The sequence below is a fragment of the Oncorhynchus nerka genome, linkage group LG27 (genome assembly GCF_034236695.1).
Source record: "Oncorhynchus nerka isolate Pitt River linkage group LG27, Oner_Uvic_2.0, whole genome shotgun sequence".
NCBI lineage: Eukaryota > Metazoa > Chordata > Actinopteri > Salmoniformes > Salmonidae > Oncorhynchus > Oncorhynchus nerka.
In genome coordinates this window covers 109,061,422-109,085,906 of record NC_088422.1, presented here as the reverse complement: position 1 = coordinate 109,085,906, position 24,485 = coordinate 109,061,422, and the positions used below count along the sequence as shown (strand labels likewise).

Below are 24,485 nucleotides of genomic sequence, written 5' to 3'. Positions count from 1 at the left end.
CTATACCAAACGCCCTAACAAAAGAAGCTATTGGACATAAATGGACATAAATGGACATTATCGAACACAACAAGCATTTATTGTGGAACTGCGATTCCTGGGAGTGCATTCTGATGAAGATCATCAAAGGTAAGTGAATATTTATAATGCTATTTATGAATAATGTTGACAATCCAACAATGCGGATATTTCTCTGGCTGGTTTGGGCTCTGAGGGCCGTTCTCATATTATTGCATGGTTTGCTTTTTCCGTAAAGTTTTTTTGAAATCTGACACAGCGGTTGCATTAAGGAGAAGTGTAAAGTTCCATGCATAACACTTGAATTGATGTGGCCCTCTGCAATATTACTGCATGTTTTGGAACTTCTGAACGTAACAAGCCAATGTAAAATAAGGTTTTTGGATATAAATATGAACTTTACCGAACAAAACATACATGTATTGTGTAACATGAAGTCCTATGAGTGTCATCTGATGACGATCATCAAAGGTTAGTGATGAATTTTTATCTCTATTTGTGCTTTTTGTGACTGCTCTCTTTGGCTGGAAAAATGGCTGTGTTTTTCTGTGAGTTGGTGGTGACCTAACATAATCGTTTGTGGAGCTTTTGCTGTAAAGCATTTTTTTATTTTTTTTAAATCAGACACTGTGGCTGGATGAACGAGAATTGTATCTTTAAAATGGTGCCTAATACTTGTATGTTTGAGAAAGTTGATTTATGAGATTTCTGTTGGTTTGTATTTGGCGCCCTGCAATTTCATTGGCTGTTGGCGAGGGGTTCCGCCAGTCCTAGACAGGTTGATCGCTCAGCACTATTCACTATTTAAAAAGAATATGGAGAGCTATAGGATGAAAACACAGGAGTTTTGGCACAGGTACAGCAAACTAGCGCTAGCTAACGCTAACTACCTTGTATTACAAATCGATACTTGGAGTCAAAGTATATGGCCAATATACCACGGCTAATGACTGTTCTTGGGCACGACGCAACGCGGCCCATAGCCGTGGTATATTGGCCATGTACCACAAATGCTGAAGAGCCTTATTGCTATTGTAAACTGGTTACCAACATAATTACAACAGTAAAAATAAGTTGTCATACCCGTGGTATACGGTCAATATATACCACTGCTGTCAGCCAATCAGCATTCAGGGTTCAAACCACCCAGTTTATAATACTGTATCAATCCCCACCAATCACAAATACACATGTTAACAGCAGTGTGTGTACCTCTGTAGTAGTCGTGTGGTGCGGTGCCCTGGTAGAGGTGGTAAGGCACCAGGTGGTCAGGGTGTGTGTACCTCTGTGGTAGTCGTGTGGTGCGGTGCCCTGGTAGAGGTGGTAAGGCACCAGGTGGTCAGGGTGTGTGTACCTCTGTGGTAGTCGTGTGGTGCGGTGGCGGTGCCCTGGTAGAGGTGGTAAGGCACCAGATGGTCAGGGTGTGTGTACCTCTGTGGTAGTCGTGTGGTGGGGTGGCAGTGCCCTGGTAGAGGTGGTAAGGCACCAGGCGGGTCAGGGTGTGTGTACCTCTGTGGTAGTCATGTGGTGGGGTGGCAGTGCCCTGGTAGAGGTGGTAAGGCACCAGGCGGGTCAGGGTGTGTGTACCTCTGTGGTAGTCATGTGGTGGGGTGGCAGTGCCCTGGTGGAGGTGGTAAGGCACCAGATGGTCAGGGTGTGTGTACCTCTGTGGTAGTCGTGTGGTGGGGTGGCAGTGCCCTGGTAGAGGTGGTAAGGCACCAGGCGGGTCAGGGTGTCTTCAAAGCACTGGAAGGAAGAGCTGTAGTCTGGGTGGAGGACTGAGCCCTGCTGCTTCCTCAGCTGCTCCAACATCCTGCACACACCACACAGGGTCGAGGAAGATTGGCAATTCAGTCTTGTGACCTTACTTTTAAGAAGCAGTAGGACAACACTCATGCTCACAAACAAACACCACATGAAAAAGAGATCAGAAATACGTTCTAGAAGAACAGGAGCATACCTGGCTTCCTTGCTGGGTTTAGCCATACTGAAATGCATCTTCATAGCAGCAGTCTGTCAGGTGAACAAGATACAGCATCAGAACCAGATTGATTAGACAGGTGATTAAATAGAGTCAGAAATGGAAGCCAGCAGGATTGGTTGACCTGACCTGTGTTTGTAGAGGGGCCAGACCAGGGCTGAAAGTCTGCTGTGTAGAGGTCATCTGACTCAGACCTGACACGGACTCCATTCCCCCCACCTGGCAGAGGAAAGAGGGATAGTAAAAGAATACTATTGAACCTTTATTTATCCAGTCAGTTAAGAACAAATTCATATATATTTCTATTTGATGGCCAATAAATCTTTTTGAATTTAAAGGAGTCAAACGGTTGAGATGAGGGTTGAGCATCAGTAGGTGTTACCTACCTGCACAGCCTGGTGTAGTGACTGTTGACCAGGCTGGTTAGCTGGAGCCACGCCCCCCTGGGTCACCTGAGCTCCTGACAACACGTCATTGAATGCTGAAAAGAGATGGGAGTCAGATCAGGAACACATTTCACAGTAGTGATGTTGTTTCTTTCTGACCTGTGGCAGGAGTCTTGACCAGCACAGATGACTGAGGAGCAGGCACGTCTTGTTGTTGACCACCATGCTGTTGGGGCTGCTGCTGCCATTTGGCCTGTAGTAGAATGTTCTGTTGCACCTGAGCGTGAATAAAGAGAGAAAATTGATTATTCAAATACTTTGATAAACACTCAGGTAGTAGCAAGTCAAAACATCTGAGCAGTGAAGTGTGTTCCTTCACACCTGGTGTTTCTGTTGTGGAGAGGGCTGAGCACCAACCAGCTGCAGGCGGTGCTGTCGCTCTGCTGTTAAGACCTGGGTCTTCAACACCCCACCCCCGGGGTCCCCCACCTGGCTAGCAGTGAACTGGAGCCCTGCCAGAGGGGCCTGGAGGATCTGGGGGGGTTTGGGGGAGCGAGAGGGAGGGGGGACGTCCGGTTCGTAGAGAGCAGGCTGGGAGGGGGGCAGGGCTGGAGGTGTATCTGTTGTTGTTGTGGGGCAGGCTGGGAGGGGGCCGGGGCTGGAGGTGTATCTGTTGTTGTTGTTGTAGTGCAGGCTGGGAGTGGCCTGGTATCTGGTTCTGGATAATGAACATTGGGGGAAGAGAGGAGGGGGTGCAGGATCGGGCAGGGGTCTGGGGTTGAGAAGGGGCCAGGACTGGGGGAATGCATGGGGAGGGGGAGGGCTGGGGGCTGTCTGACAGAGGGAGGGCAGTGTGGGAGGCCAGGGGCTGGGAGGGGGACAGGCTCTGGAGCTTCAGTTGCTGCTGCTGGCCACCCGCCTGGGGCATCTAGGGTTAGAGGTAAAAAAAACAGGAAACGCGTCAGAAACCAACAAAGAGGAAACAAACATGATATTTAGGTTCCAAACAATACAAGTTATGCTAGAACATGTGGAACTGCATTTTAAACAGGTGGGGTTGGGACATCAAGCAAAAAAAACAAGCATTAATAGTCATATTTAAAGTAGTAGTAGTAAATAGTCATATTTAAAGTAGTAGTAGTAAATAGTAGTAGTAATATTTAAAGTAGTAGTAAATAGTCATATTTAAAGTAGTAGTAGTAGTAGTAAATAGTCATATTTAAAGTAGTAGTAGTAGTAGTAAATTGTCATATTTAAAGTAGTAGTAGTAGTATTAAATTGTCATATTTAAAGTAGTAGTAGTAGTAGTAAATTGTCATATTTAAAGTAGTAGTAGTAGTAGTAAATTGTCATATTTAAAGTAGTAGTAGTAGTAGTAAATTGTCATATTTAAAGTAGTAGTAGTAGTAAATTGTCATATTTAAAGTAGTAGTAGTAGTAAATTGTCATATTTAAAGTAGTAGTAGTAGTAAATTGTCATATTTAAAGTAGTAGTAGTAGTAAATTGTCATATTTAAAGTAGTAGTAGTAGTAAATTGTCATATTTAAAGTAGTAGTAGTAGTAGTAAATAGTAATATTTATAGTAGTAGTAAATAGTAATATTTATAGTAGTAGTAAATAGTAATATTTATAGTAGTAGTAAATAGTAATATTTATAGTAGTAGTAAATAGTAATATTTATAGTAGTAGTAAAAAGTAATATTTATAGTAGTAGTAAATAGTAGTCATATTTAAAGTAGTAGTAGTAGTAATAGTAGTAGTAGTAAATAGTCATTTAAAGTAGTAGTAGTAGTAGTAGTAGTAAATAGTCATTTAAAGTAGTAGTAGTAGTAAATAGTCATTTAAAGTAGTAGTAGTAGTAAATAGTCATTTAAAGTAGTAGTAGTAGTAGTAAATAGTCATTTAAAGTAGTAGTAGTAGTAAATTGTCATATTTAAAGTAGTAGTAGTAGTAGTAAATTGTCATATTTAAAGTAGTAGTAGTAGTAGTAAATTGTCATATTTAAAGTAGTAGTAGTAGTAGTAAATTGTCATATTTAAAGTAGTAGTAGTAGTAAATTGTCATATTTAAAGTAGTAGTAGTAGTAAATTGTCATATTTAAAGTAGTAGTAGTAGATTGTCATATTTAAAGTAGTAGTAGTAGTAAATTGTCATATTTAAAGTAGTAGTAGTAGTAAATTGTCATATTTAAAGTAGTAGTAGTAGTAAATTGTCATATTTAAAGTAGTAGTAGTAGTAAATTGTAATATTTAAAGTAGTAGTAGTAGTAAATTGTAATATTTAAAGTAGTGGTATTAGTAGTAGTAAATAGTAATATTTAAAGTTGTAGTAGTAAATAGTAACATTTAAATTAGTAGTAGTAAATAGTCATATTTAAAGTAGTAGTAAATAGTAATAATTAAAGTAGTAGTAGTAAATAGTACTATTTAAAGTAGTAGTAGTAGTAAATAGTACTATTTAAAGTAGTAGTAGTAGTAGTAGTAAATTGTAATATTTAAAGTAGTATTAGTAGTAATATTTAAAGTAGTATTAGTAGTAATATTTAAAGTAGTATTAGTAGTAATATTTAAAGTAGTATTAGTAGTAATATTTAAAGTAGTATTAGTAGTAATATTTAAAGTAGTATTAGTAATCATATTTAAAGTATTAGTAGTAATATTTAAAGTAGTATTAGTAGTAATATTTAAAGTAGTATTAGTAGTAATATTTAAAGTAGTATTAGTAGTAATATTTAAAGTAGTAGTAGTAGTAATATTTAAAGTAGTAGTAGTAAAAACTAATATTTAAAGTAGTAGTAGTAAAAACTAATATTTAAAGTAGTAGTAGTAGTAAATTGTCATATTTAAAGTAGTAGTAGTGGTAAATAGTCTTATTTAAAGTAGTGGTAAATAGTAATATTTAAAGTAGTAGTGGTACAAGTCTGCAGCAGGACGGGACAGTGGGTTATTGAAGCCTAGATATGGAAGGGTAATAAGTATCTCTAATAGGGTCTGGCTCCAGCAGTTACCTAGTCAGTTTCCTAGTCAGTTACCTAGTCAGTTACCTAGTCCACAGAGACACCAGAGAGGACAGTGTGTCACTGTCACCAACAGCGTTGGTGGTGAAAATGCATAAAATATTTGAATAGGGTAGGTAGTGTGTACTAGCCAACTACTTAGTGTGTACTAGCCAACTACCTAGTGTGAACTAGCTTGCATGTACTAGCTAGCTGCACAAGTACCAGTGGTTTACATTACGTACTGGACCAGTATGTGCATAGCACCCTGACGCACTGGACCAGAGCTACTGTGCCGACTGGTATGTGCATAGCACCCTGACGCACTGGACCAGAGCTACTGGGCCGACTGGTATGTGCATAGCACCCTGACGCATTGTACCAGAGCTACTGGGCCGACTGGTATGTGCATAGCACCCTGACGCATTGTACCAGAGCTACTGGGCCGACTGGTATGTGCATAGCACCCTGACGCACTGGACCAGAGCTACTGACTTACACGAGACCAAGAAACGTCTACAGGTTGCACACGCACAGTCATTTGAAAGAATAACAAAACTTCAGCAAGACAACTCAAAAAGGCAAAATCCATTAACGCCATGGTGTAATTCATTGCCTTTGACAATCAACCGTTCTCCATTGTGGGTGATGTTGGCTTTCGCCGACTGGTCGAGCACTTAACACTACCAGGTGTGCTATTTTTCAGATGTTGCCCTACCGGAGTTATACAGTAATAGCGTCACTGCTATTAGCTTCACGACATACTATGGAACGCTGTTTGGGTCAAAAAGATAGAGTAGCACTGTCGAAGCTAAACAGAAAAGTCAGCAATCACTGGCCATGAACGGTGTGTTTACAAAACCGCGTTGGTAATAAAGCATCATTTATTTGACTGAAGCTTCTGGGGTAGCTAGCTTTAGCTTGGTACCTAGCTAGCACTAATACAACCAGCATGAAAACAATGACCAGTAGAAATTGCAGTCGTTTTCACTATTCTTAGCAATGATTTAGGAATCCTTGTAAGTATTAGCTAGGTAGCCACTAGTTGTTCACCTATTGAAATTGAACTTCAGCTCATGAAAATAAATAGCTAGCCAGCTACTTAACCCTGTTGCCAAAGGCTAACGTTATTAGCAGCCAGCTACTTAACCGTGTTGCCGAAGGCTAACGTTATAAGCAGCCAGCTAGCTTCACGTGGCTAGTGAGGCTCAACTGGACCGGGTTGTGTTGTGAAGCTAATAATAGTTACATACACCTTAGGCAAATACATTTAAACTCAGTATCACAATTCCTGACATTTAATCCTAGTAAGAATTCCCTGTTTTAGGTCAATTAAGATCACAACCTATTGGAGAATGTGAAATGTCAGAATAATTGTAGAGAGAATGATTTATTTCAGCTTTTATTTCTTTCATCACATTCTCAGTAGTATTTGGTAGCATTGCCTTTAAATAGTTTAACTTGGGTCAAACGTTTCGGGTAGCCTTCCACAAGCTTCCCACAATAAGTTGGGTGAATTTTGGCCCATTCCTCCTGACAAAATTGGTGTAACAGTCAGGTTTGTAGGACTCTTTGCTCACACACGCTTTTTCAGTTCTGCACACAGATTTTCTATGTGATTAAGCTTTGTGATGGCCATTCCAATACCTTGATTTTGTTGTCCTTAAGCCATTTTGCCACAACTTTGGAAGTATGCTTGGGGTTATTGTCCATTTGGAAGACCCATTTGCAACCAAGCTTTAACTTCCTGACTGATGTCTTGAGATGTTGCTTCAATATATCCACATAATTGTCCTTCCTCATGAAGCCATCTCTTTTGTGAAGTGCACCAGTCCCTCCTGCAGCAAAGCACCCCCACAACATGATGCTGCCACCCCCGTGCATCACGGTTGGGATGGTGTTCATCGGCTTGCAAGCCTCCCCCTTTTTCCTCCAAACATAACGATGGTCATTATGGCCAAGCAGTTCTATTTTTGTTTCATCAGACCAGAGGACATTTCTACAAAAAGTAACATCTTTGTCCCCATGTGCAGTTGCAAACCGTAGTCTGGCTTTTTTATGGCGGTTTTGGAGCAGTGGCTTCTTCCTTGCTGAACGGCCTTTCAGGTTATGTCGATATAGAACTCGTTTTACTGTGGATATAGATACTTTGTACCGGTTTCCTCCAGCATCTTCACAAGGTCCTTTGCTGTTGTTCTGGGATTGATTTGCACTTTTCGCACCAAAGTACGTTCATCTCTAGGAGACATAAGGCCTCTCCTTCCTGAGCAGTGTGACAGCTGTGTGGTCCCATGGTGTTTATACTTGTGTACTATTGTTTGTACAGATGAACATGGTACCTTCATTGTAACAAAATGTGGAAATAAAGGTTTGTTTACTTCCTAAAGGGCACTCATCATCATATGGTGAAGTCCCGGGAAATTCCCTACTTTAATCACCCACACACAAGATGAACAGAGATGGATTGGAATGGTGATTTAGAGAGGAAACAGATGGATTGGAATGGTGACTTAGAGAGGAAACAACCACCAGGTCTATGGCCAGGATGAACTGAGATGGAAGGTACAGATGAGAAACACACAGAGAGAGATCTAGCTGGCGAACGAGAGCAAGACAGAGAGAGAAGCCTGCAGGTAAACACAACGTCCTAACGCAGAGTGGCAGTAGCAGCAACAGGGGGTGGGGCTTAGCATAAAGGGGCTTGTTGTCTACCTGGTTTACCACTGCTGTCTCAGCTAATTGGCTGTCATGGCCCGAGGAGGCTTGGCCAAAGCTGCTGTTGCTGCTGACGATAACGGACGCTGGCACGCCCACTGACACAGTGGGGACGGGATCATTCTCTGTCTGTCGCTGGTCCTGAGCACAACACGAGCACATTACCAAGTCAGGGAGGGAGAGAGGAAAGGAGAGTAAAATAGTAAAAAAAAAAAAAAAGATTGGACAGTTCAGACCAGGGGACCAAGGCATCTGTCTAATCTAGTTGGTTAACTGCTCACTTTAGATCAACAACACAATGTCAGCAAAGACAGGGGACAGAGAGAGAGAGAGAGAGGCAGGGGGCAGAGCGAGAGGCAGGGGGCAGAGAGAGAGGCAGGGGGCAGAGCGAGAGGCAGGGGGGAAAGAGAGGCAGGGGGCAGAGAGAGAGAGGCAGGGGGGCAGAGCGAGAGGCAGAGGGCAGAGGGCAGAGCGAGAGGCAGGGGGCAGAGAGGCAGGGGGCAGAAAGAGAGAGGCAGGGGGCAGAGAGAGAGAGGCAGGGGGCAGAGCGAGAGGCAGGGGGCAGAGCGAGAGACAGGGGGCAGAGAGAGAGGCAGGGGGCAGAGAGAGAGAGGCAGGGGGCAGAGAGGGAGAGGAGAGAGAGGCAGGGGGCAGAGAGAGAGAGAGAGAGAGAGAGGCAGGGAGAGAGAGAGAGAGAGAGAGGCAGGGGGCAGAGAGAGAGAGAGAGAGGCAGGGGGCAGAGAGAGAGGCAGGGGGCAGAGAGAGAGAGAGAGAGGCAGGGGGCAGAGAGAGAGAGAGAGAGAGGCAGGGGGCAGAGAGAGAGAGGCAGGGGGGAAAGAGAGAGAGGGGCAGGGGGAAAGAGAGAGGCAGAAAGAGAGAGAGAGGCAGGGGGAAAGAGAGCGAGAGGCAGGGGGCAGAGAGAGGCAGGGGGCAGAGCGAGAGAGGCAGGGGGAGAGGGCAGAGCGAGAGGCAGGGGGCAGAGAGAGAGAGGCAGGGGCAGAGCGAGAGGCAGGGGGCAGAGGGCAGAGCGAGAGGCAGGGGCAGAGAGAGAGAGGCAGGGGGCCGAGAGGAGAGAGGAGAGAGAGGCAGGGGCAGAGAGAGAGAGAGAGAGGCAGGGGGCAGAGAGAGAGGCAGGGGGAAAGAGAGAGAGGCAGGGGGAAAGAGACAGAGAGGCAGGGGGAAAGAGAGAGAGCAGGGGGAAAGAGAGAGAGAGGCAGGGGGAGGGCAGAGCGAGAGGCAGGGGCAGAGAGAGGCAGGGGGCAGAGAGAGAGGCAGGGGGCAGAGGGCAGAGAGGCAGGGGGCAGAGAGAGAGAGGCAGGCAGAGAGAGAGAGAGAGACAGGGTCAGAGAGAGAGTGGGCAGGGGGCAGAGAGAGAGAGAGAGAGAGAGAGAGGCAGGAGAGAGCAGAGAGAGCAGGGGGCAGAGAGAGCGAGAGAGGCAGGGGGGCAGAGAGAGAGAGTGAGGCAGGGGGCAGAGAGAGAGAGTGAGAGGCAGGGGGCAGAGAGAGAGAGTGAGAGGCAGGGGCAGAGAGAGAGAGAGGCAGGGGGCAGAGAGAGAGAGGCAGGGGGCAGAGAGAGAGAGAGGCAGGGGGAAAGAGAGAGAGAGGCAGGGGTCAGAGAGAGAGAGAGAGGCAGGGGTCAGAGAGAGAGAGAGAGGCAGGGTCAGAGAGAGAGAGAGAGAGAGAGAGGCAGGGGGCAGAGAGAGAGAGAGAGGCAGGGGGCAGAGAGAGAGAGGCAGGGGGAAAGAGAGAGAGGCAGGGGGAAAAGAGAGAGCAGGGGAAAGAGACAGAGAGGCAGGGGGAGAAGAGAGAGAGGAGGGCAGGAAAGAGAGAGAGAGGAGGGGAGAGAGAGGAAAGAGAGAAGAGGCCAGAGAGAGCGAGAGAGAGGCAGGGGGCAGAGAGCGAGAGAGGCAGGGGGCAGAGAGAGAGAGAGGAGGCAGAGGGAGGCAGGGGGAGAGAGAGAGGCAGGGGCAAGAGAGAGAGGCAGGGGAGGACAGAGGGGAGAGACAGAGAGGCAGGGGGCAGAGAGAGAGAGAGGCAGGGGGCAAAGAGAGAGAGAGGCAGGGGCAGAGAGAGAGAGGCAGGGGCAGAGAGGGGCAGAGAGAGAGAGGCAGGGGGAAAAGAGAGACAGAGAGGTAGGGGGGAGAGAGACAGAGAGGCAGGGGGCAGAGAGAGAGGCAGGGGGCAGAGAGAGAGAGGCAGGGGGGAAAGAGAGACAGAGGTAGGGGGAGAGACAGAGAGGTAGGGGGAGAGAGAGCGGCAGGGGGAAAGAGACAGAGAGAGAGAGAGAGAGAGCAGAGAGGAGAGAGGCAGGGGGCAGAGAGAGAGGCAGGGGGTCAGAGAGAGAGAGGCAGGGGAGAGGAAGAGAGAGAGAGAGAGAGGGGAGAGAGACAGAGAGGCAGGGGGAGAAAGAGACAGAGGCAGGGGGAAAGAGACAGAGAGGCAGGGGGAAAGAGACAGAGAGGCAGGGGGAAGAGAGAGCGAGAGAGGCAGGGGCAGAGAGAGACGAGAGAGGCAGGGGGCAGAGAGAGAGGCAGGGGCAGAGAGAGAGAGAGAGCAGGGCAGAGAGAGAGAGAGCGGCAGGGGGCAGAGAGAGAGAGACAGAGAGAGAGGAGTGAGAGGAGAGAGAGAGAGAGGCAGGGGGCAGAGAGAGAGAGAGGCAGGGAAGAGAGAGAGAGAGGCAGAGGGAAAGAGAGAGAGAGACAGAGAGAGAGAGGCAGGGGGAAAGAGAGAGAGAGAGGCAGGGGGGAAAGAGAGAGAGGCAGGGGGAAAGAGAGAGAGGGGGAAAGAGACAGAGAGGCAGGGGTCAGAGAGAGAGAGGCAGGGGGCAGAGAGAGAGAGGCAGGGGGAGAGAGAGAGGCAGGGGGCAGAGAGAGCGAGAGAGAGGCAGGGGCAGAGAGAGAGAGAGAGGCAGGGGGCAGAGGGGAGAGGAGAGAGAGGAGAGGCAGGGGCAGAGAGAGAGAGAGGGGGCAGGGAGAGAGGCAGCAGAGAGAGAGAGGCAGGGGAAAGAGAGAGAGAGACAGGGGGAAAGAGAGAGAGAGGCAGGGGGGAAAGAGAGAGAGAGGCAGGGGGAAAGAGAGAGAGAGGCAGGGGGAAAGAGAGAGAGAGGCAGGGGGAAAGAGAGAGAGAGCAGGGGGAAAGAGAGAGAGGCAGGGGGAGAGAGAGAGAGCAGGGGGGAAAGAGACAGAGGCAGGGGGAAAGAGACAGAGAGGCAGGGGAAAGAGACAGAGAGAGAGAGAGAGAGGCAGGGGGCAGAGAGAGAGAGAGAGAGCGAGAGAGAGGCAGGGGGAGAGAGAGAGGCAGGGGGCAGAGAGAGAGAGAGAGGCAGGGGCAGAAGAGCGAGAGAGGCAGGGGGCAGAGAGAGAGAGGCAGGGGGCAGAGAGAGAGGCAGAGAGAGAGAGGGGGAAAGAGAGACAGAGAGGTAGGGGGAGAGAGACAGAGAGGTAGGGGGAGAGAGAGAGGCAGGGGGGAAAGAGACAGAGAGGCAGGGAGAGAGAGAGAGAGGCAGGGGGCAGAGAGAGAGAGAGGCAGGGGTCAGGAGAGAGAGAGAGAGAGAGGCAGGGGGAGAGAGAGAGAGGCAGGGGAGAGAGAGAGAGAGGCAGGGGGGAAAGAGACAGAGGCAGGGGGAAAGAGACAGAGAGGCAGGGGGAAAGAGAGAGAGAGAGAGGCAGGGGCAGAGAGAGAGAGAGAGAGAGGCAGGGGAGAGAGAGAGAGGCAGGGGGGCAGAGAGAGCAGGAGAGGCAGAGGCAGAGAGAGCGAGAGAGGCAGGGGGCAGAGAGAGAGAGAGGCAGGGGCAGAGAGAGAGAGAGAGAGGCAGGGGGGCAGAGAGAGAGAGGCAGGGGAAAGAGAGACAGAGAGGTAGGGGGAGAGAGAGAGAGAGAGGCAGGGGAAAGAGAGAGAGGGCAGGGGGGAAAGAGACAGAGAGGGGAAAGAGAGAGAGGCAGGGGGAGAGAGAGAGAGAGAGAGAGCAGAGGGGAAAGAGAGAGGGCAGAGAGAGAGAGAGAGGCAGGGGGCAGAGAGAGAGAGAGGCAGGGGGGCAGAGAGAGAGAGAGGCAGGGGGCAGAGAGAGAGAGAGGCAGGGGCAGAGAGAGAGAGAGGCAGGGGGCAGAGAGAGAGAGAGAGGCAGGGGGAAAGAGAGAGAGAGGCAGGGAGAGAGAGAGAGAGGCAGGGGCAGAGAGAGAGAGAGAGGCAGGGGGCAGAGAGAGAGAGAGGCAGGGGGCAGAGAGAGAGAGGCAGGGGGGCAGGGAGAAAGAGAGAGAGAGGCAGGGGGGAAAGAGAGAGAGAGGCAGGGGAAAGAGACAGAGAGGCAGGGGGAAAGAGACAGAGAGGCAGGGGTCAGAGAGAGAGAGAGAGAGCGCGTAGAGAGAGGCAGGGGAGAGAGAGAGGCAGGGGGCAGAGAGAGAGAGAGAGTGAGAGAGGCAGGGGGCAGAGAGAGAGAGAGGCAGGGGCAGAGAGAGAGAGGCAGGGGGCAGAGGGAGGCAGGGGGCAGAGAGAGAGAGGCAGGGGGCAGAGAGAGAGAGGCAGGGGGAGAGAGAGACAGAGAGGCAGGGGGAAAGAGACAGAGAGGTAGGGGAGAGAGAGCGGCAGGGGGAAAGAGACAGAGAGGGGCAGGGGGAGAGAGAGAGGCAGGGGCAGAGAGAGAGAGAGGCAGGGCAGAGAGAGAGAGGCAGGGGCAGAGAGAGAGAGAGAGGCAGGGTCAGAGAGAGAGAGAGGCAGGGGGAAAAAGAGAGAGGCAGGGGGAAAGAGAGAGAGGCAGGGGGAAAGAGACAGAGAGGCAGGGGGAAAGAGAGAGAGAGGCAGGGGGCAGAGAGAGAGCGAGAGAGAGGCAGGGGGAGAGAGAGAGGCAGGGGCAGAGAGAGAGAGAGAGGCAGGGGGCAGAGAGACAGAGAGGCAGGGGAAAGAGAGACAGAGAGGCAGGTCAGAGAGAGAGAGAGAGAGAGGCAGGGGGAGAGAGAGAGAGAGGCAGGGGGAGAGAGAGAGAGAGAGGCAGGGGAGCAGAGAGAGAGTGAGAGGCAGAGAGAGAGAGTGAGAGAGGCAGGGGGCAGAGAGAGAGAGAGAGGCAGGGGCAGAGAGAGAGAGAGGCAGGGGGCAGAAGAGAGAGAGAGGCAGGGGTCAGAGAGAGAGAGAGAGGCAGGGGGCAGAGAAGAGAGAGAGGCAGGGGCAGAGAGAGAGAGAGAGGCAGGGGGCAGAGAGAGAGAGGCAGGGGGAAAGAGAGAGAGGCAGGGGGGAAAGAGAGAGAGAGGCAGGGGAAAGAGAGAGAGAGAGGCAGGGGCAGAGAGAGAGAGAGGCAGAGAGAGGCAGAGAGAGAGAGAGGCAGGGGCAGAGAGAGAGAGAGAGGCAGGAGGCAGAGAGAGAGAGAGGCAGGGGGCAGAGAGAGAGAGAGGCAGGGCAGAGAGAGAGAGAGGCAGGGGAGAGAGAGAGAGAGAGAGACAGAGGTCAGAGAGAGAGAGACAGAGAGCAGCAGGGGTCAGAGAGAGAGCAGAGGCAGGGGGAGAGAGAGAGAGGCAGGGGGAGAGAGAGAGAGAGGCAGGGGAAAGAGAGCGAGGCAGGGGGGAAAGAGAGAGAGGCAGGGGGGCAGAGAGCAGGGGAGAGAGACAGAGAGGCAGAGGGAGAGAGAGAGAGGCAGGGGGAAAGAGAGAGAGGCAGGGGGAAAGAGACAGAGAGAGGCAGGGGAAAGCGAGAGAGAGGCAGGGGGAGAGACAGAGAGGAGAGAGAGAGAGGCAGGGAAAGAGACAGAGAGCAGGGAGAGAGGCAGGGGCAGAGAGAGAGAGAGAGGCAGGGGGCAGCAGAGAGAGAGAGGCAGGGGCAGAGAGAGAGAGAGAGGCAGGGGGCAGAGAGAGAGAGAGGCAGGGGGAAAGAGAGACAGAGAGGCAGGGGGAGAGAGACAGAGAGGTAGGGGGAAGAGAGAGAGAAAGAGACAGGCAGGGGGAAAGAGAGACAGAGAGGTAGGGGGAGAGAGAGAGGCAGGGGGAGAGAGAGAGCAGATGGGGAAAGAGACAGAGAGGCAGGAGAGAGAGAGAGGCAGGGGGCAGAGAGAGAGAGAGAGGCAGGGGGAGAGAGAGAGAGAGGCAGGGGGCAGAGAGAGAGAGAGAGGCAGGGGGAGAGAGAGAGAGCAGGAGAGAGAGAGAGCAGGGGGAGGAGAGACAGAGAGGCAGGGGGGAAAGAGAGAGAGAGAGGCAGGGGGCAGAGAGAGAGAGAGGCAGGGCAGAGAGAGAGAGAGGCAGGGGGCAGAGAGAGAGAGAGAGAGAGGCAGGGGGCAGAGAGAGAGAGAGGCAGGGGGCAGAGAGAGAGAGAGGCAGGGGGAGAGAGAGAGAGGCAGGGGGAAAGAGAGAGAGGCAGGGGAAAGAGAGGCAGGGGGGAAAGAGAGAGGCAGGGGAAGAGAGAGAGAGAGGCAGGGGGAAAGAGAGAGAGAGGCAGGGGGAAAGAGAGAGAGAGGCAGGGGGGAAGAGAGAGAGAGGCAGGGGGAAAGAGAAGAGAGGCAGGGGGAAAGAGAGAGAGAGGCAGGGGGCAGAGAGAAAGAGACAGAGAGGCAGGGGGAGAGAGAGAGAGAGGCAGGGGGCAAAAAGAGAGAGAGAGAGGAGGGCAGAGAGAGAGAGTGAGAGGCAGAGAGAGAGAGTGAGAGGCAGGGGGCAGAGAGAGAGAGGACAGGGAGGGGGCAGAGAGAGAGAGGCAGGGGGCAGAGAGACAGAGAGGCAGGGGGCAGAGAGAGAGAGAGGCAGGGGCAGAGAGAGAGAGAGGCAGGGGGAAAGAGAGAGAGAGCAGGGGGGAAAGAGACAGAGAGAGGCAGGGGGAAAGAGAGAGAGAGGCAGGGGGCAGAGAGAGAGGCAGGGGGGAAAGAGAGAGAGAGGCAGGGGACAGAGAGCAGAAAGAGACAGAGAGGCAGGGGTCAGAGAGAGAGAGGCAGGGGGGGGCAGAGGCAGAGAGAGAGAGCGAGAGAGAGGCAGGGGGAGAGAGAGAGGCAGGGGGCAGAGAGAGCGAGAGAGAGGCAGGGGGCAGAGAGAGCGAGAGAGGCAGGGGGCAGAGAGAGAGAGAGGCAGGGGGCAGAGAGAGAGAGGCAGGGGGAAGAGAGAGAGAGAGAGGCAGGGGAGAGAGACAGAGAGGAGGGAGAGAGAGACAGAGGGGAAAGAGAGAGAGAGGCAGGGGGGAGAAAGAGAGAGGCAGGGAGCAGAGAGAGGCAGAGAGAGAGAGAGGCAGGGGGAGAGAGAGAGAGGCAGGGGGAAAGAGAGAGAGAGCAGGGGGGAAAGAGACAGAGAGAGGGGGAAGAGAGAGGCAGGGGGCAGAGAGAGAGAGAGAGAGGTCAGAGAGAGGAGGGGGAGAGAGAGAGGCAGGGGGCAGAGAGACAGAGAGAGGCAGGAGGCAGAGAGAGAGAGAGAGGCAGGGGGCAGAAGAGAGAGAGAGGGGCAGAGAGAGAGAGGCAGGGGCAGAGAGAGAGAGAGAGGCAGGGGGCAGAGAGAGAGAGAGAGAGGCAGGGGCAGAGAGAGAGAGAGGCAGGGGGAGAGAGAGAGAGGCAGGGGGAGAGAGAGAGAGAGGCAGGGGGAAAGAGAGAGACAGAGAGGCAGGGGGGAGAGAGAGAGGCAGGGGGAAAGAGACAGGAGAGAGGCAGGGGGCAGAGAGAGAGAGAGAGGCAGGGGGAGAGAGAGCGAGAGAGGCAGGGGGCAGAGAGAGAGAGGCAGGGGGAGAGAGAGAGAGTGAGAGGGGGAGAAGAGACAGAGAGGCAGGGAGAGAGAGAGAGAGAGGCAGGGGCAGAGAGAGAGAGAGAGGCAGGGGGCAGAGAGAGAGAGAGAGGCAGGGGGCAGAGAGAGAGAGAGGCAGGGGAAAGAGAGGTCAGAGAGGTAGGGGAGAGAGACAGGAGGCAGGGAGAGAGAGAGAGCGACAGGGGGGAGGCAGAGAGAGAGAGAGAGCAGGGGTCAGAGAGAGAGAGAGAGAGCAGGGAGAGAGAGAGAGAGGCAGGGGGGAGAGAGAGAGAGGCAGGGGTCAGAGAGAGAGAGAGGCAGGGGGGAAAGAGACAGAGAGGCAGGGGGAAAGAGACAGAGAGGCAGGGGGAAAGAGACAGAGAGGCAGGGGGCAGAGACAGAGAGAGGGAGGAGAGAGAGAGAGGCAGGGGGGGAGAGAGAGAGAGGCAGGGGCAGAGAGAGAGCAGAGAGGCAGGGGCAGGAGAAGAGAGAGAGAGAGGGGCAGAGAGAGAGAGAGGCAGGGGGAGAGAGAGGCAGGGGGAGAGAGAGAGAGAGAGAGCAGAGTCAGGGCAGAGAGAGAGAGGCAGGGGGCAGAGAGAGAGAGGGGGAAAGAGAGAGAGAGAGAGGCAGGGGAGAGAGACAGAGGTAGGGGGAGAGAGAGAGCGGCAGGGGGGAAAGAGACAGAGAGGCAGGGGGAGAGAGAGAGAGAGGCAGGGGGAGAGAGAGAGAGAGAGAGGCAGGGGGCAGAGAGAGAGAGAGAGAGAGGCAGGGCAGAGAGAGAGAGGCAGGGGGCAGAGAGAGAGAGGCAGGGGCAGAGAGAGAGAGAGAGAGAGAGAGAGGCAGGGGAGAGTCAGAGAGAGCAGAAGAGGCAGGGGGCAGAGAGAGAGAGAGGCAGGGGGCAGAGAGAGAGAGAGGCAGGGGCAGGGAGCAGAGAGAGAGAGAGGCAGGGGGCAGAGAGAGAGAGAGAGGCAGGGCAGACAGAGAGAGGCAGGGGGGAAAGAGAGACAGAGAGGTAGGGGAAAGAGAGAGGGGGAGAGAGAGGCAGGGGGAAAGAGAGAGAGAGAGAGAGAGAGGGGGGCAGAGAGAGAGAGAGAGAGGGCAGAGAGAGAGAGAGAGAGGCAGGGGGCAGAGAGAGAGAGAGAGGCAGGGGTCAGAGAGAGAGAGAGAGGCAGGGGAGAGAGAGAGAGAGAGAGGCAGGGGGCAGAGAGAGAGAGAGAGAGGGGAGAGAGAGAGAGACAGAGAGGCAGGGGGAGAGAGAGAGGCAGGCAGAGAGAGCGAGAGAGAGGCAGAGGCAGAGAGAGCGAGAGAGGAGAGAGAGCGAGAGAGGCAGGGGCAGAGAGAGAGAGAGGCAGGGGGCAGAGAGAGAGAGAGGCAGGGGGGCAGAGAGAGAGAGAGGCAGGGGGAAAGAGAGACAGAGAGGTAGGGGGCTGGAGAGAGAGAGAGAGGGGGAGAGAGAGAGGCAGGGAGAGAGAGAGAGAGGAGAGAGAGAGAGGCAGGGGTCAGAGAGAGAGAGAGGCAGGGGGCAGAGAGAGAGAGAGAGGCAGGGGGCAGAAAGAGAGAGAGAGGCAGGGGCAGAGAGAGAGAGAGGCAGGGGGAAGAGAGACAGAGAGGCAGGGGTCAGAGAGAGGCAGGGGGCAGAGAGAGAGCAGGCAGAGAGAGAGAGAGAGAGGCAGGGGGCAGAGAGAGAGAGAGAGAGGCAGGGGGTCAGAGAGAGAGAGAGAGAGCAGGGGCAGAGAGAGAGAGAGAGGCAGGGGGCAGAGAGAGAGAGAGAGGCAGGGGGCAGAGAGAGACAGAGAGGGCAGGAGAGAGACAGAGAGGCAGGGGTCAGAGAGAGAGAGAGGCAGGGGGCAGAGAGAGAGAGAGGCAGGGGGCAGAGAGAGAGAGAGAGCAGGGGGCAGAGAGAGAGAGAGGCAGGGGGCAGAGAGAGAGAGAGGCAGGGGGAAAGAGAGAGAGAGGCAGGGGGAAAGAGAGAGAGAGAGGCAGGGGGAGAGAGAGAGAGAGGCAGGGGGAAGAGAGAGAGAGAGGCAGGGGCAGAGAGAGAGAGAGCGGCAGGGGTCAGAGAGAGAGAGAGGGGAAAGAGAGAGAGAGGGGGGGGAGAGAGAGAGAGGCAGGGGGAAAGAGAGAGAGAGGCAGGGGGGAAAGAGAGAGAGAGGCAGGGGAGAGAGAGAGAGGCAGGGGGAAAGAGAGAGAGAGAGGCAGGGGGAAAGAGAGAGAGAGGCAGGGGGAGAAGAGACAGAGAGGCAGGGGGAAAGAGACAGAGAGGCAGGGGTCAGAGAGAGAGAGAGAGGCAGGGGGAGAGAGAGAGAGAGCAGGGGGCAGAGAGAGGGGAGGGGCAGAGAGAGAGAGGCAGGGGGCAGAGAGAGAGAGAGCAGAGGGGAAAGAGAGAGAGAGGCAGGGCAGAGAGAGAGAGAGGCAGGGGAGAGAGAGAGAGAGAGGCAGGGAGAGAGAGAGAGGCAGGGGGCAGAGAGAGAGAGGCAGGGGGGAGAGAGAGAGAGAGGCAGGGGGCAGAGAGAGCAGAGAGAGGCAGGGGCAGGGGCAGCAGAGAGAGAGAGGCAGGGGGCAGAGAGAGAGAGGCAGGGGGCAGAGAGAGAGAGGCAGGGGGAAAGAGAGACAGAGAGGTAGGGGAGAGAGACAGAGAGGTAGGGGGGAGAGAGAGAGAGGCAGGGGGGAAAGAGACAGAGAGGCAGGGAGAGAGAGAGAGGCAGGGGGCAGAGAGAGAGAGAGAGGCAGGGGGCAGAGAGAGAGGCAGGGGGCAGAGAGAGAGAGAGGCAGGGGGCAGAGAGAGAGAGAGAGGCAGGGGCAGAGAGAGAGAGAGGAGAGGGAGAGAGACAGAGAGGCAGGGCAGAGAGAGAGAGAGAGCGAGAGAGAGGCAGGGGGAGAGAGAGAGGCAGGGGGCAGAGAGAGAGAGAGGCAGGCAGCAGAGAGAGAGAGAGAGGCAGGGGGCAGAGAGAGAGAGAGAGGCAGGGGGCAGAGAGAGAGAGGCAGGGGCAGAGAGAGAGAGAGGCAGGGGGCAGAGAGAGAGAGAGGCAGGGGGAAAGAGAGACAGAGAGGTAGGGGGAGAGAGAGAGAGGCAGGGGAGAGCAGAGAGGCAGGGAGAGAGAGAGAGAGGCAGGGGGCAGAGAGAGAGAGAGGCAGGGGCAGAGAGAGAGAGAGGCAGGGGGAGAGAGAGAGAGAGAGAGGCAGGGGAGCAGAGAGAGAGAGAGAGGCAGGGGGCAGAGAGAGAGAGAGGCAGGGGAAAGAGACAGAGAGGCAGGGGTCAGAGAGAGAGAGGCAGGGGGCAGAGAGAGAGAGAGGCAGGGGCAGAGAGAGAGAGGCAGGGGCAGAGAGAGAGAGAGACAGCAGGGGGCAGAGAGAGAGAGAGAGAGGCAGGGGGGAGAGAGAGAGAGAGGCAGGGGGCAGAGAGAGAGAGAGGCAGGGGGCAGAGAGAGACAGAGAGGCAAGGGGGAAAGAGACAGAGAGGCAGGGGGTCAGAGAGAGAGCAGGGGCAGAGAGAGAGAGAGAGGCAGGGGCAGAGAGAGAGAGAGGCAGGGGCAGAGAGAGAGAGAGGCAGGGGGAGAGAGAGAGAGAGGCAGGGGGAAGAGAGAGAGAGCAGGGGGGAGAGAGAGAGAGAGAGCAGGGGTCAGAGAGAGAGAGAGGCAGGGGGCAGAGAGAGAGAGAGGCAGGGGGCAGAGAGAGAGAGAGAGGGGGAAAGAGAGAGAGAGGTAGGGGGGGAGAGAGAGAGAGGCAGGGGAAGAGAGAGAGAGAGGCAGGGAAGAGAGAGAGAGAGAGGCAGGGGGAAGAGAGAGCAGGGGGGAGAGAGAGGCAGGGGGCAGAGAGAGAGAGGCAGGGGAAAGAGAGAGAGAGGCAGGGGGAAAGAGACAGAGAGGCAGGGGGGAGAGACAGAGAGGCAGGGTCAGAGAGAGAGAGGCAGGGGGCAGAGAGAGAGAGAGAGAGACAGAGAGGCAGGGGGAGAGAGAGAGGCAGGGGGCAGATAGAGCAGAGAGAGAGTGAGAGGCAGAGAGAGAGAGAGAGAGGCAGGGGGCAGAGAGAGAGAGAGGCAGGGGCAGAGAGAGAGAGAGGCAGGGGGAGAGAGAGAGAGAGGCAGGGGGCAGAGAGAGAGAGGCAGGGGGAAAGAGAGAGAGAGGCAGGGGGAAAGAGAGAGAGAGGCAGGGGCAGAGAGAGAGAGAGAGGCAGGGGGCAGAGAGAGAGAGGCAGGGGGAGAGAGAGAGAGGCAGGGGGCAGAGAGAGAGAGAGGCAGGGGCAGAGAGAGAGAGAGAGGCAGGGGGAGAGAGAGAGAGAGGCAGGGGGAGAGAGAGAGAGAGGCAGGGGGCAGAGAGAGAGAGGCAGGGGAAAGAGAGACAGAGAGGTAGGGAAAGAGAGAGAGAGGCAGGGGAGAGAGAGAGAGGCAGGGGGAAAGAGAGAGAGAGCAGGAGAGAGAGAGAGGCAGGGGGCAGAGAGAGAGAGGCAGGGGGCAGAGAGAGAGAGAGGCAGGGGCAGAGAGAGAGAGAGAGGCAGGGGAAAGAGAGAGAGAGAGGCAGGGGGAAAGAGAGACAGAGAGGCAGGGGGAAAGAGACAGAGGCAGGGGAAAGAGACAGAGAGGCAGGGGTCAGAGAGAGAGGCAGGGGGCAGAGAGAGAGAGAGGCAGAGAGAGAGAGAGAGGCAGGGGGAGAGAGAGAGAGAGAGAGGCAGGAGGCAGAGAGAGAGAGAGGCAGGGGGCAGAGAGAGCGAGAGAGGCAGGGGGCAGAGAGAGAGAGAGGCAGGGGCAGAGAGAGCAGAGAGGCAGGGGGCAGAGAGAGAGCGAGAGAGCAGGGGGCAGAGAGAGAGAGAGAGAGGCAGGGGGCAGAGAGAGAGAGAGAGGCAGAGAGGAGGCAGGGAGAAAGAGAGACAGAGAGGTAGGGGGAGAGAGACAGAGAGGTAGGGGGAGAGAGAGAGGCAGGGGGGAAAGAGACAGAGAGGCAGGGGAGAGAGAGACAGAGGCAGGAGAGAGAGAGAGAGGCAGGGGGCAGAGAGAGAGAGAGAGAGGCAGGGGCAGAGAGAGAGAGAGAGGCAGGGGGCAGAGAGAGAGAGAGAGGCAGGGGCAGAGAGAGAGAGAGGCAGGGGGCAGAGAGAGAGAGAGAGCAGGGGTCAGAGAGAGAGAGAGGCAAGGGGGAGAGAGACAGAGAGGCAGGGGCAGAGAGAGAGAGAGAGAGGCAGGGGGAGAGAGAGGCAGGGGGAGAGAGAGAGGCAGGGGCAGAGAGAGAGAGAGAGGCAGGGGCAGAGAGAGCGAGAGAGGCAGGGGCAGAGAGAGAGAGAGGCAGGGGCAGAGAGAGAGAGAGGCAGGGGGCAGAGAGAGAGAGAGGCAGGGGGAAAGAGAGACAGAGAGGTAGGGGGAGAGACAGAGAGGCAGGGGGCAGAGAGAGAGAGAGAGGCAGGGGGCAGAGAGAGAGAGAGGCAGGGGGTCAGAGAGAGAGAGGCAGAGGGCAGAGAGAGAGAGAGGCAGGGGCAGAGAGAGAGAGAGAGGCAGGGGGCAGAGAGAGAGAGAGGCAAGGGGAAAGAGAGAGAGAGGCAGGGGGCAGAGAGAGAGAGAGGCAGGGGCAGAGAGAGAGAGCAGGGGCAGAGAGAGAGAGAGGCAGGGGGCAGAGAGAGAGAGAGAGAGGCAGGGGCAGCAGAGAGAGAGAGAGAGAGCAGGGTCAGGAGAGAGAGAGAGAGGCAGGGGGCAGGGAGAGAGAGAGAGGCAGGGGGCAGAGAGAGACAGAGAGGCAAGGGGGAAAGAGACAGAGAGGCAGGGGTCAGAGAGAGAGAGGCAGGGGCAGAGAGAGAGAGAGGCAGGGGCAGAGAGAGAGAGAGGCAGGGGGCAGAGAGAGAGAGAGGCAGGGGGCAGAGAGAGAGAGAGGCAGGGGGAAAGAGAGAGAGAGGCAGGGGAAAGAGAGAGAGAGGCAGGGGGAAAGAGAGAGAGAGGCAGGGCAGAGAGAGAGAGAGAGGCAGGGGGCAGAGAGAGAGAGAGGCAGGGGCAGAGAGAGAGAGAGGCAGGGGGCAGAGAGAGAGAGAGGCAGGGGGCAGAGAGAGAGACAGGGGGAAAGAGAGAGAGAGGCAGGGGGAAAGAGAGAGAGAGGCAGGGGGAAAGAGAGAGAGAGGCAGGGGAGAGAGAGAGAGGCAGGGGGAAAGAGAGAGAGAGGCAGGGGGAAAGAGAGAGAGAGGCAGGGGGGAAAGAGACAGAGAGGCAGGGGGAAAGAGACAGAGAGGCAGGGGAAAGAGACAGAGAGGCAGGGGTCAGAGAGAGAGAGAGGCAGGGGGAGAGAGAGAGAGAGAGAGCGAGAGAGAGGCAGGGGAGAGAAGAGAGGCAGGGGGCAGAGAGTGAGAGGCAGGGGAGAGGCAGAGAGAGAGAGGCAGGGGCAGAGAGAGAGAGAGGCAGGGGGCAGAGAGAGAGAGGCAGGGGGCAGAGAGAGAGAGGCAGGGGCAGAGAGAGAGAGAGGCAGGGGGAAAGAGAGAGAGAGGCAGGGGGGAAAGAGAGAGAGAGGCAGGGGTCAGAGAGAGAGAGAGAGAGGCAGGGGCAGAGAGAGAGAGGCAGGGGGAGAGAGAGAGAGGCAGGGGGCAGAGAGAGAGAGACAGGGGGAAAGAGAGAGAGAGGCAGGGGAAAGAGAGAGAGAGGCAGGGGGAAAGAGAGAGAGAGGCAGGGGGAAAGAGAGAGAGGCAGGGGGAAAGAGAGAGAGGGAGAAAGAGGCAGGGGGCAGAGAGAGAGAGAGGCAGGGGGCAGAGAGAGAGAGAGAGGGGGAAAGAGACAGAGAGGCAGGGGGAAAGAGACAGAGAGGCAGGGGGGAAAGAGAGAGAGAGGCAGGGGCAGAGAGAGAGGCAGGGGGCAGAGAGAGCAGAGAGCAGAGAGAGGCAGAGAGAGCAGAGAGAGAGAGAGAGAGAGGCAGGGAGAGCGAGAGAGGCAGGGGGCAGAGAGAGAGAGAGGCAGGGGGCAGAGAGAGGAGAGGGCAGGGGGCAGAGAGAGAGAGAGGCAGGGGGGCAGAGAGAGAGAGAGGCAGGGGGCAGAGAGAGAGGCAGGGGGCAGAGAGAGAGAGGCAGGGGGAAAGAGAGACAGAGAGGTAGGGGGAGAGAGACAGAGGTAGGGGGAGAGAGAGCGCAGGGGGAAAAAGAGAGACAGAGAGGTAGGGAGAGAGAGAGAGAGGCAGGGGGCAGAGAGAGAGAGAGAGGCAGGGGGCAGAGAGAGAGAGAGGCAGGGGTCAGAGAGAGAGGGGAGGCAGGGGGTCAGAGAGAGAGAGAGAGGCAGGGGCAGAAAGAGAGAGAGGCAGGGGGTCAGAGAGAGAGAGGCAGGGGGTCAGAGAGAGAGAGAGAGGCAAAGTCAGAGAGAGAGGCAGGGGGCAGAGAGAGAGAGGCAGGGTCAGAGAGAGAGAGGCAGGAGAGAGAGAGAGACAGAGAGAGGCAGGGGAGAGAGAGAGAGGCAGGGGGAGAGAGAGAGAGCAGAGAGCAGAGAGAGCAGAGAGAGAGAGAGGAGAGAGAGAGAGAGAGGCAGGGGCAGAGAGAGAGAGAGAGAGGCAGGGGCAGAGAGAGAGAGGGGCAGAGACAGGTCAGAGAGAGAGAGAGGCAGGAGAGAGAGAGAGAGAGAGAGAGGGAGGCAGGGGTCAGAGAGAGAGAGAGAGGAGAGAGAGGCAGGGGAGAGAGAGAGAGAGGCAGGGTCAGAGAGAGAGAGAGAGAGAGCAGGGGAGAGAGAGAGAGAGAGGCAGGGGTCAGAGAGAGAGAGAGAGAGGCAGGGGTCAGAGAGAGAGAGAGAGGCAGGGGGAGAAGAGAGAGAGAGGAGGGGGCAGAGAGAGAGAGAGGCAGGGGGACAGAGAGAGAGAGCAGGGCAGGGGAGAGAGAGAGAGAGAGGCAGGGGTCAGAGAGAGAGAGAGGCAGGGTCAGAGAGAGAGAGAGGCAGGGTCAGAGAGAGAGAGAGAGGCAGGGGCAGAGAGAGAGAGAGAGGCAGGGGCAGAGAGAGAGAGAGAGGCAGGGGGCAGAGAGAGAGAGAGAGGCAGGGGAGAGAGAGAGAGAGGCAGGGGCAGAGAGAGAGAGAGGCAGGGGGCAGAGAGAGAGAGAGGCAGGGGGCAGAGAGAGAGAGAGAGGCAGGGGGAGAGGAGAGAGAGGCAGGGGGAGAGAGAGAGAGAGGCAGGGGGCAGAGAGAGAGAGAGAGGCAGGGGCAGAGAGAGAGAGAGGCAGGGGGAAAGAGACAGAGGCAGGGGGCAGAAAGAGACAGAGAGGCAGGGGTCAGAGAGAGAGAGAGAGAGACAGAGAGAGAGAGAGAGAGAGCAGGGGCAGAGAGAGAGAGAGCGAGAGCAGGGGGAGAGAGAGAGAGGCAGGGGGAAAGAGAGAGAGAGGCAGGGGGCAGAGAGAGAGAGGCAGGGGGAAAGAGAGAGAGAGGCAGGGGGCAGAGAGAGAGAGAGAGGCAGGGGTCAGAGAGAGAGGCAGAGGGGGAAAGAGACAGAGAGGCAGGGGAGAGAGAGAGAGAGGCAGAGGGGCAGAGAGAGAGAGAGAGGCAGGGGGCAGAGAGAGAGAGAGAGGCAGGGCAGAGAGAGAGAGAGGCAGGGGTCAGAGAGAGAGAGAGAGGCAGGGGGCAGAGAGAGAGAGAGGCAGGGGTCAGAGAGAGAGAGAGGCAGGGGAAAGAGAGACAGAGAGGGGAGAGACAGAGAGGCAGGGTCAGAGAGAGAGAGAGGCAGGGGAGAGAGAGAGAGAGCAGAGAGAGGCAGGGGGAGAGAAGAGAGCAGGGGCAGAGAGAGAGAGAGAG

At 54.9% G+C, this 24,485-nt stretch overlaps 1 protein-coding gene across 1 annotated transcript in view; it reads right to left on the bottom strand.

The window, feature by feature from the left end:
* LOC115118994 (BRD4-interacting chromatin-remodeling complex-associated protein-like) overlaps positions 1-24,485 on the bottom strand; it is a 124,802-nt gene that overhangs the window by 66,136 nt on the left and 34,181 nt on the right. Inside the window, 8 exon segments of the mRNA XM_065011244.1 lie at positions 1,683-1,831; positions 1,979-2,031; positions 2,129-2,218; positions 2,386-2,480; positions 2,545-2,662; positions 2,767-2,976; positions 2,978-3,313; positions 8,094-8,237. Coding sequence (XP_064867316.1) covers positions 1,683-1,831; positions 1,979-2,031; positions 2,129-2,218; positions 2,386-2,480; positions 2,545-2,662; positions 2,767-2,976; positions 2,978-3,313; positions 8,094-8,237 — 1,195 coding nt within the window.